At 35.6% G+C, this 12,093-nt stretch overlaps 1 protein-coding gene across 6 annotated transcripts in view; it reads left to right on the top strand.

Annotated features, from left to right (window-relative positions):
* Positions 1-12,093, top strand: part of LOC108551800 (rho guanine nucleotide exchange factor 10) — a 39,172-nt gene that overhangs the window by 23,114 nt on the left and 3,965 nt on the right. For 3 of the 6 annotated variants that reach the window (XM_017906074.1, XM_017906083.1, XM_017906094.1), the window contains 3 exons: positions 10,809-11,022; positions 11,395-11,632; positions 11,843-12,025. In XM_017906074.1, coding sequence (XP_017761563.1) covers positions 10,809-11,022; positions 11,395-11,632; positions 11,843-12,025 — 635 coding nt within the window. Of the gene's footprint in view, positions 1-3,664; positions 3,964-4,590; positions 4,656-10,326; positions 10,391-10,808; positions 11,023-11,394; positions 11,633-11,842; positions 12,026-12,093 lie in introns of those variants that run through there. The other 3 variants (XM_017906102.1, XM_017906114.1, XM_017906124.1) reach the window with 3 other exon arrangements.

Genomic DNA, 12,093 nt, shown 5'->3' with positions numbered 1-12,093 from the left:
TTTTAACTAATTGACGCGTCCTAAAATTAATGCCCTTGCCGTATAAACGCAAAATGCCGTCACTTTTTCCACTGATCAGTTACTTATACATTTGACTTCTTTGATTATTTTTCACGCGAAGATAATTTATAGACAGGCGCGAATTTGAAATGATCAAAGTGTAAAGAAAATAATTGATCATTACTAACCGTGCATAATAACATCGGTCTCTGACAAAAGACGCGGGATCGATTAGGTACTACGGGCAAAACGTTTCGCAACGGAAATATGGAATATTTAATAGGCACGTTAGGGAATAAAATTAAAAGAGATGAGTGGTAGTTAATCGGTCGTATAACACAATTTGACGTATGTACACATTTGTGACGCAATAGGTTTTACAAGACTTTTCCGGAAGACAAGGACAGTATTGTATGTCCTGTATGTAATTGAATTGTCCTCGCGACTAATTATCGTGTTCACGCTTTTCACCACGAGCCATTCAGTAATTTATCGATTTAATAAATTAACCTCATTACGTTGTTAAAGCGATCAGCGTTAAACATTCAATTTAACCTTCTAATCGTGCGCACGAGCCGCCAAGAAACCACCCGCGTCGCGCAGAAAATTTAAACTGGCCCTTGGCGGGAAATACGAATTAAATTCTTGGTATTACTTAATATGTTTGCAAACGGGAAAGTTCAAACGCGGCGTGTGGGATGCATTTCTCGCATATTGCCAGCTACTGTCTGTACACATATGCGTGTTCCGTATATGAGAACGGTCGTGTACCTGCAGTTTGTTGTGCATTGCCGCGTTGCACCTGCATGCTATGCCTTATCCGTTCGATGTGCCCGTTCTTATTTAAACTCAAGCCAAGCAGACAGTAGCGTGATGCATTGAAGGGGACACGCAGAATCAAGTGAATGCGTATTCCGCTTTTATTTTCGAAGAAAGGAAACAATATACCTCGCTTCGTAGGCGAAGTGCATTTACGTGGGTGTTCAATACAAGAGGCATGCTTAACTGGTTCGACTGGCTTGAATTATCTTGCAGGTTTCGAGGCATACCGATGCATGTAGTTGAGACAACCGGTGCTCGCGATATGCCGCGCACAAGCATCTGTTCGATACTCTGTTCCGTACGTATAGGTTAGAATGCGCTTGAAGTACACGCTGATGCGCATTTCATTTATACGTGTATTATCGTACGAATTGGGGCAAAACGATAATAATTTATATACGTGGGAAACATACTGTTCGTTACGTATACATTTATTGTATGCGTGCGCGCGTGTGTAAGATAATTAACCGAATTAAGTAAATATAAAATTTTTAGGTTATAATTTGTATTTAAAAAAATTATCCGCATTTGGACGCCATGTTACCGTCGGTTTCAACATTCTTATTTGCCAAAGATCGAGCGAAAGTCCATATATTTGCCGCCTATTATCCCAATTTTTATTACTGTTGATAAGAATTATCTGGATAGAGTAAGTAGATGGAAGGTTGGAAATGAATGCTTCGAGAGCAACCAGGAAGTGTGAAGATTACTTTTCTGCTGTTACTTCCACGCGCGTAAATCTGTAATGCGTAATAATATTCAAAATAACGCCGCATATCCGTTTTAGAAATTTACCGTGACTCAAATGGTGCAAACTCGTTCGCGGGCCGTTATTTTTTTGGTACATTTTCAAACTAATGGGAACCGATACCAATATAGGTTAGGAACAACGTAATCGATGAAAGAAAAATTTTCGATTATTTTTTAAATCATCTTTATGGAAGATAAAAGGTATTCGAAAATGTCTTTATAGGTTATGTTATGGAAGTCCTTTCATACAACCATTCATGCGTGCTCGGTCCTTGTATTAGTCGTATCTTTACACGAGGAATAAATAGGTTAGGAACATAAGCGATAAAATATTGCCATATTACCCAGATGTTCCATTATCAATTAACATGTGTGAATTACTCACACCAATACAGTCCTGTATCGATGTGTTTCACACGGGTGATGCTAAATGGCGGATAGGATATCGATACCCGTGATTTCGTAATAATTGAAAAACCAGGTCACTTCGATCGTTACACATCTCGCATAATGGTCCCATTTCTGGATCGATTTAGAGAATTTGAGAAATGTATAACATTTTGGTATAACGAATTACCCTTTCTTAAACCACGTCCATGACCTACGGTGATTCATAATTTCTCGTGACACACACAACGGTGGCTACTTTCAGATATGAAGTTTTCCATCTTATCACAAATAATTTGGGTAGCGTGTATAACTTGGAGAAAAATAAACCAAACGACTTACACTGGTGTGGCAAATCAGCTAAATGATCTACACAGCTGTAACGAATCACTTATGTGACCTACGCTCCTTATATCCAAGCAACTAGGTGACCTGTTCATGTCTAATTGCTTGCGTGATCCGCGTCATAAATTGATCGTGAGTTTCATGGCCCAATTTTACTATAGTCTGCAAAATATAAAATAATCGATATACGAAATAATTCGCATTGCTTCTATCAAATTTATTTCATCGAAACACGACTCCGCGATTGATAAAAGAGCTCCCTTCTATTCCTCAAAATCTTTCTATTGGACCACTGAGATTCGAGAGTAATCCGCGATCGCGCAGTGGTATTAGTCATCGGTAATCCATAACAAATCTATCGGATTATTTAATAACACCAGGTTTCGATTATTCTGCTTTATTCCAATGATATCGTGAAAATTTTCATTATTCGTAAAAATTCCTCACGCTAGATTCAATGCATTCAACTCAGCGATGTATAAACCATGGTACTATAAGGTCATCGTGTACCTAACCTCATTCGTGTATCTTCTTCCTATATTCAGAATGCTATGACAACGCGAGCAGATATAGAACTTTATGAGTAATTCTACCCGAATCGTATCTTTCTCAGGAATAATTTATTTATTTTCCCGAAATACCCGCGAAATTCAAAATGGCTATGATTCACCGTATAATAGAATCTATTATTTTTATCCACTATTATTGCATAATCGTTGATACATATCAACCACTTGAGTAACTAAAATTTAAAATTAATTTCAGTTTATAAAATTAACACTTTGTATTTAAATTGTGTAACCATAAACTATTTACGAAGCCAATTATATCAATCTCTATTTTGGATAGAGACAATCTAAATTGAATTATAACTGTGACTTACGAAAACATATAGATCGGTCCAAAGAAGTATTAAAAATATTACTTCCTAAGTCCGCTCCAAGTTCGCTGAATACAAGAACAAAGTACAATAGCAACGTTCAAATTCTTTCATTCTATACATGGAGAGGTTAAGTCATTTCACAGTCATTTTTCCTTGTTATCCGATCGTTCAACGGCACAGCAGTACCAAACAGCCGTCGAAGTAACGCTCGAATACACTATGTTTTTCGCGGTGATACAGATTCATTTCCACCCTGTCATCGGAACGATCGAAAGAACACAGCGCCGGCGTCCCTGCTGCCACTTACCGCGCAGATGAGACGCGTGAAACGCATGCGCTCGTGCTATCGCGTGCATCGCGCGAGTCAAGCTCGTCCCTGTCTTCGTTCCGCGAGAGTGTCGCGTAGGCCGACCACGACGGAGGAACGAGCGATGCGACTCGCGAGGGAATAGTGTCAATTGTATGCTCCGGCTTGACGGTCGCGTTTTTCTTCTACCATCGAAACGTCCGTGTTTACATTCGTGTCGGAAAAGTGGAAAAACCGACGTGTCCAGGTTAATCAACCTCAGTTCCGGGATACAGTTGGTCTGAGTGTGTTAATAACTTGAGATTCGAGATTTGCCGATCGCGCTATCGCTCGTTTGGTTTCTCAATTTTAATAACGTTTTCATGTGTGTGATTTCTGATGCCGAGGAAGAAGGGTATATTTGATGCAAGAGAAGTCTCGAAACCACGTTTGGATCGCTTTCAGAATCCCATTTTGCTGAATTGAAATGGTTAGTAGATTAGCAAGGTCGTGAACAGGATGTTTTTCGCTATGGTGTGTGGGAAGTATATAGTGTCGTCAGGTACCGAATCAGTTGCATTGAATTCAGTCTGTTGGTACCGAGTAAGTCCCGCGAGGATCTAATTGATAATTAGAGATTATTCTTGTCTGTTGATTTTTATGTATTGTGAGAACTGTGTATTGTTATTCTTTATTTTGTTAACTAGATAATCTATGGTACTAGAAATTGGTAATGAGAATAGAGAAATTTGGTACAATCAGATAATCTCTGAATCTTTATTCTTATGTCTGTGTAAATGTTTATTAGTAGAAATAAATACGCCATTTACCACAGATTTGAAGTATATTTATTCCAAGAATGAATATATTATTAGTTTGAAGCAAGTTGTGTGTACAAGTTGATGTGATAAGAACAAACAAAATTCTATTTACGAAAAGGTACTCGTATCCCCAGGACCAATTCACTTGTTACATGAATTGTGTTACATGGATTATGGATTATATGGATTATGGATATACATATTTGCACGATAGCGCGGTTAGAAAAGAAAGCGACTACCGTCCATCGTATTGTATCAAATCGAACGGAGTTATATATATTTCGTGTCAATTCTAGGAAATAAAACTCGCCAGCTGCAGTGGATAGATAAATCAATGTGGAAGAAACGAAGTCTGCCACAGGTACATAACCTCCCCTTAAAGTAATATAAAATTCGTTTCCATTGTATTCCTCGGAATGATCACGTGTTTTTTCCCATGAAATCATAAAACTTACAAAGTTTTCTTTCCCCTTTTGCATACAAAGGTTTTGATGATTCAAAAGAACTATGTTACCCTGTCAGTACCACAAATAGAATACTCGGTTGGTAATATCGGACGCGTCGCAAAAATCACTTCGGTTTCGTTTAAAAAATTAAACGAAAATCTACGAATACTTTTTTTCTCATATGAAAGAACACGTGCTCTTGTTTCGTATGCATGCACTCGTTAGATAGATATGTTTGTACTCTCCGTATTCACTCGTGCGTGGCCAGACCGCGTGGGTGGACGACGATCCGTTTTCAAACATTTTCGTTCGTGAAAGTCCATGTTGCGACATGAAACTGAAAAAATAATTCGAGTGTTCGATGAATCGAGGAAACGAGTTGTTCTTTGACTGTGCATTTCTCAGCGAAGAATGAGATAACATTTGACCCGTTTGTATTTGCTCGTTATGGAAATAGTAAATTCCATTCTTATTATTTCTTTCGTTAGCGTTATTAAACTATGCAGTTATGTAATTACTAACGAAATTGCTAAGTAATTTAAACATATTGAAAATAACCGAATATCACCGAAAATAATCTCCCTCGAAACAAAATAGGTCTATTATAATTCAATCCTAACATTGAGCCTGCTTAGTCATGAATTAACAAAATACAGATACGCAAATCGATTATATTGACCATGGTACGATAAAGAAAGAACAGCATAGTTATTAATTATCGTACATACACTTTTCCTAATTAACTGGTTTCAATGTCTAATAACATAAAAAGTATTAACTATGTTTTAAAGAGTCGTTAAATTGCTGGTCGTCTTTTTATTGGATATAATTTTCTTGATCACCGCATACGATACGTGGTGGCGCGATAATCGACTTCCTGCGCACGAATAAACACAACGCGCGAGGGGTGCCTCGACTGGTCATGTTTATGTCTGAAGCTAGTAATGATGGAGTCTGCCAATGGTAGTGATTCACGATTTATGCTTTTTAAGTTTCGAATCTACTAGTTGCCGTCTTTCATTCTTCGAACAGCCCGTTCAAAGAGCATCAATGCAGTGTTTCCTCTCGGTTCACTGAAGATTGATAAATCTTACAACAAAGTACGTGCATGTTACGATACCAACGGAGAACTCACGGTTTTGTGCTGATCTTATCGGTAGACTACAAGGGTCTGCAAATTGAAGTTATTACCGAAACGTTTTAATCTCGAGAGAATGTACTCGTTCAAGGAGGTTTCTTGAGCTGAAAATCTTGAAAAATCGCAAAAATGAAAATGGAAGCGTTAAATCTACGAAACAGATTTTCCACGTATCGAAATAATCGAAATTTATATTTTTTCACAAGTGTATAAGTTTTACCGAGATGTTAGTTTATTGTTCCTGTTTCCTTTTTGTTTTCAATTTATACAAGATTCTTAAACCGTAAAAGCATGCTTGTATGTCAGTCTCGAGGTCGAACTGACGTGTCGAGCGAACATTCTGAATGCATTATGTGTCGTTTGTGGTGGTTTCCGGTTTGCGAGAAGAAAGGATATGATGGCGTAAAGATCTCGTCCTTTTTATCTATGATGTTTTTTATCCTTGAACGTTTAGCCTTCTTTCGTTGCAAGACCTGGAATGATGTAATCTGTATGTATTTAGGCTCTTTTTTTCCTCCTTTTTTGAAATATTTTTCATAAAGAACAAGTCAACAACGCAGCTGCATACATAGAAACCGATAAGTTAGCATTTCCTAACCACGAAAATCAACTTAGTTTAATTAGTGTCTTTAATCGTATTAGGAGGGAATTTTTTCTTTTCTCTCTCTCTCTCTCTCTCATTTAAGAGTTTTATATTTAACGCCGAGAAATACTATTAGAACAAAATAGAAATTATTAGACCCGAGCACTCGTTACAAGAGATATAATGAGATCATTTTACCTATCCTCGACTTCACCATTTGCAGAAAAGTGACGCGATGCTAGCTCGTATGCTTTACAATTACACCGCTGATATACCATCAGAGATCACATCATATGTCGGTAAACGTGATTTGTATGCATCACCTTTTTAATAACATTGTACTACACCCTTGAGTGCAACTTTTTCAAAAAGATCGTACAGCGTGTTAAATATACCTTGTTACCACTGTAAAATCACTCGACAGTGTACGAGTAAAAACTTCGTATTTATATTGTGATAGACTAGTCGATATCCAAAGCAAATGTATATAAATTATCTATAAAGTGACTAAATCGCGTAGAGAATAACCTTGAACATGACACTGCATTTTTCTTCGAATTCCTTAGTCTTGGAATGAAGAATGATTTATCTTTAGTAAATCGAAACAAGTCTATTGCAATATTCATGACGGGTTGAAAGTTTCAAATGTTTAACGATGCGATACACATGTTCGAATGGATTATGCACGTCGAATTATGTAATGCGCATCGCGATAAATATCTAGTGGCTAATCCATTAAGATACAGATCCAAAGTTCCGGGAGCATCGGTAAAAAGGTGCAACGTATCAACGGCGCAACATAACCTATCTTTTCGTTAAAAACACGTTTGACCGGAATTCAGTGTAGATCACCTAAATCTATTTTAAACTTTTTAGGAATTATAAGTGTATATTTCTAAACGCAAATAAACGTATTAATTACGTTGGTTATGCAACTCGTTAAGGAACGATAGGCAATATATGCATGCCACATTCTACACAAGAAAGAAAAATGTTAGATATGTTAAATATATATTAAAAAATTAAATATTAAATATTAAATAAACAATGTATTTGCACGATTTATTTTATTACTTTCATAGACTTTTTAATTTGTTTACATATGCGATATGATACTTGAAATTAATTCTTTTTTTTAATGATAAAGCATATTTTTGGAATAAAATATGATACCATTGTGGGATATTAAGCTTTTTGAATTTGAACTTAGGATCCTTCACAAATAATTAGAGGGTACCATGATGGTGACTGTCCCTTGTGCGGAAGTGGTAGATTCCACGCGTTGTTGGTTTTATTAGGCCTTCCGGTGTGCGTGCCGCGCTTAAGTTACTTCGGTGTTAACATCAGGGTGACTATATGGTTAATGCTTGTCGTTCTGCGTTTTGTACATTCTTTCCCACATTTATAAACAAAGCAAAACATTTTCGCATGTTTGGCTGATTTAAACGAATTCTACAGAAACTATTACATTCTTTTTAAGCTCTTGAGATTCGTGGAAGACGCGGAATGTGTGAATTGAATTATATTTTTTCAAGCCGTAGGAACGTTTACGATGGTTGCTACCTACCGACTGTCGGTAACCAAATATTTATCGTTACATTGTTTAAAATTTGGATGTGCATCAATTACTGAATTAAATTATACGATAATTTAATAAGTTTTTCTCGCTTTTATAGTTACTATGTTGTTCAACAAATTTGACGACATATTCGCATATTACAAAGAGATTTTCGTATATCTATCTTAAAAGAAATTCAAAAAACACTATAAATGGGATAAGTTCTCAACATAAATACCATAATAGATGTATATGCATTAGATCGATATGGTAGAAATTCAACGCTTAGCCTTTTTCTTCAAAATGCAAACAGAGACAGCAGATATCTGTATTGTAATTAGATATTCCAATTTATTTGATAAGATGATCGTGCATCGAAAGATAGAGAGTAACTTTTTGTATCGTCTTGGCCTCTGCAACTATTTGTCTGTTTAAAAATATTATTTATTTTTAAAATTGCAAGTTCTTTCTAACCTAACCCGATTTAAAAAATGGCGCGAAATCTTTCCCGCGTAAACTGCGGCTCTAAACGCCCCGACGCCAATACGTTAAGACGAAATGTGAAAGAGCGTGAAGATTGAGTCTTGTCTGATTGACTATGTAAGAGAATAGGTAAACACTGATCATTATCTACTTCTGTATTTGAAAGATGGGAATGAGCCGAGTGTTTAACTCGACAATTGTCGACCGACAAGCGAATAAACGCGGTCCATGCAAAGCTTACAAATGACGTTGGTGACGACCAAGCATATTGCTTCGTTCATATACGTGCATTTTGAGGTTACATGTAAAAGAGAAGTTAAAAGAAATTATTAAACTTTCTGTTATCGTATATACTAATAATAACATACACTAAGTATTATTGTGCTTTAAATTCTTTTTGACTATTGCTACAGAATTTATAGTAGTTTTTCCTACTATATGTTAATTATCATAGACACAAGTACGTCTGAGACGCAATTTGTATATATACGTAGTTCAATCATAGAGTGTAAAAAGAAGCAAAGTATTTATTTATTTCATTAAGATAAATATTTGACTTGCTTGAAAAAAAAAATGCATAACATAATTAAATAATGCATGCAATAATGACCTGGCGGGACATAAAGGTTATCTATATCTCTTTCACTTCGTGCTAAAATAATAATATTTTTTTCAGCGAATTCACAATATGTACCGAGTAAAGGTCACTATACACGAAATAGTATCAATATTGTGACTTTGAGGACATGACTCAAGCGTACACCTTTATCATCGTTTATACTGCTTCTAAACATATTTATAGCGTGTTTAACTGTCTTCATAATACAGTCGATACCGATGCAATGCGAGTTTGGTGTTCTTCTATTAGAAAATTGCAAATATTTGAAAAGCTGTTAGAAGAAGAACAAATATTTCGAAAAGTACAAGTTTTGTAAATTGATAAAAATTGGAAGATATTACACGGTTTGCGAGTATGTAACATATATTTTAATTTATATAAATACTCGAAGAAAATGGACAGTCTTTCCGTTATGAAATTCATTATATGATGACATTTATTTATTCTAGGAAGAGTCTCGAAATCTGCCTTTGGTAACATTAACCCTTTGCATTCGATCGACAAATCGATCGATGATTTCAAACAGACTTTTGAAGTAAAAGATATTTCGAAATTAAAAATTTGGTTTCTTGGAGAAAGAAGAATAAGAAGCATCTGTGGATGCCTTTCTAAAGTAGTTTTACTCGCGTTTTTCATTTTTCTTGATGAACACAAAATCAAATAATAAATTGCAAATTGATAATGTGGCCGTGATGGCACTAGTAGTATGCATAGGGTTAATTAATTTTTATTAAGATGAAGACGTAATTAATATTCCGTATTTTTAACTACCCATGCTGTACTTAGATACACATTACACATCGGTAATTCTAGCATTAATTAAGATATACACCACATTCGCTTCTAAGCATAAATAAATACGTTAAGAAGTATTCATTTTTCAGGTACATAAGGTAATCAAAATTTCATTGATTTTCGAAAAAGAGCGATCAGGTCTCGAACGATTAACACATATTGTATAAATAGAAACTGTCGTCACACGTTTCGCAAAAATATAGTATGTTAAGAGGAAATATGGAAATGAGTTGTCTTAATATTTCAAGCAGATTATTCAATGGATATTCTTATGAAATTCACGATAGTCTACAATCTCGTTTTGCTCATAATATAACTGTTTTCCATTTCGTTTTTTATTTTTTAAGAAGATAGTACAATATTGAAAAATCTCGAAGCAATCTTCAGAGTATGAGAAGAATTATTGGGAACAACGTCGATTTAATTATCGAGCATCATACTTCATTGAACCATAAGCAAAACCTAGAACTAATGGTAAAGTACAGAGAATAACGCCCTACTTTCTGTTTGGACGTCTCTTTGATACTAGAATTACCGACCTATAATATTTATAGCATATAAAAATCATAATGACTAAACTGATATAATGAAGCCAAACAAGTATATATAATAATGTCCCCGTTATATCCCCAATAATTAGAAGAACAAAGAGTCAAAGAAATTGCGAAAATCAGCTAATATTTTCAGGAATTTATTATTAAGTTGTAAAAATTATTTGAAGGTAACTCTATAGTATAAAACATAAGTTCATCATAGGAGAAAGGAAGGGAATAAGATAGTATTGAAATTAATGTTTATTAATATTTTTGTTAGTAATAATTTTCTTCTCTTTTTTCCATTATGATACTCGAGTTTGAATAACCGAAGAGTAACGTGTAGTCTTTGGTTTCAGATGAACCACGTTCAAGATGCAGATCATGGGATGACGTAGGACCGACTAAAATGGAAACTGTCGGTCAAACGCACAGACAGCACCATCCCTCGTTGGAGGCAACTAGGTCTAACACCTCGACACAGTCGGCTAGAAGCGAGGACTCTTGGTGCTCAGCGTCAGATCATGATCTTTCCTCGGACGACGAGAGCGAGAAGAGTAATATCAGTATTAAGTAAGCACCATGTAGATCCATGGAACAAATTTCGGTGATAGATTATGGTGGTAGCCATGAGTTTTTGAAGACATTTGTTTTATTGCACTACTTAAAATGGCACAATCTCGTGGTACCTAAGGAAAGGTATTCAAGTATTTTATAATACTCAAATATCTCCTTCTAATACCCTAAGAAAGAAAGAAAGGCTTTGACTGTTACACTTATTCATTGTGTTATAAAACTCGAGGAAGAAAGTTGATGATTTGAATTATATGATAAGAGCAATTGTTGTTGGATTAGCGAATCAGTCATCTGTGTCTTCTTCTTCCCACAGTGACATCCTCCTGAGGGCGTATATAATTAATCGAAACGATTGTTAATTCTCTATAGAAGTAATTGCCAATTGAGGAATACGTTGCACAAAGCAAGGACACTGTGCGACAAGTGGAGGCCGCAAAATATGCGAGTGAACAATGCCGACGCATTGGATTCACCTGGAAACCATGGAAGACTATCTAGATGGTTCAGCATCCGGAGAGGATCGACACAACAATACGATGTGGATTCTTCCGACACGATGTCACTTACCAGCCCCATCAAAACTCCACAAATGCCACAACTTTGCGAAGTAATAGTTCAAAAGACTATTTTTATACTTTAATAATAATAATTTTTTCCTCTTTCGTTTTCGTTCATCCATGATACTTCTCATTGTAAAAGATGTTAACGATATAAAATAAAACTTGGAAAAAGAGACTAAAGGCTTTCCGTCTTTGTTGTTAGGAACTATTTTATTATCTGTATAAATTGATATTTTATTTAAATATATTAATTTCAGGTTGAAGAGGAGAATAGTGCAATGGTGCAATTTCAGTGCATGCAGCAACGCAGACAAACGCCACCCACTCTTCCGCCGACACCTCCGAATTTAACTCCTCAACAGCTAAAACGTCGACACATAGTAGCCGCTATAGTACATTCTGAAAACAGTTATGTATCCACGTTACAGAGGCTAGTGAACGTACGTATTACCTCGAATCCTGCTACATAAAATTTATTCAAGGAATTTAATTTAAAAGTATATTTTTC

This window comes from Eufriesea mexicana, unplaced genomic scaffold (assembly GCF_001483705.2).
Source record: "Eufriesea mexicana isolate 0111107269 unplaced genomic scaffold, ASM148370v2 scaffold474474898, whole genome shotgun sequence".
NCBI lineage: Eukaryota > Metazoa > Arthropoda > Insecta > Hymenoptera > Apidae > Eufriesea > Eufriesea mexicana.
The sequence above is the reverse complement of the archived record's forward strand: the minus strand, read 5'-3'. Positions and strand labels throughout refer to the sequence as shown.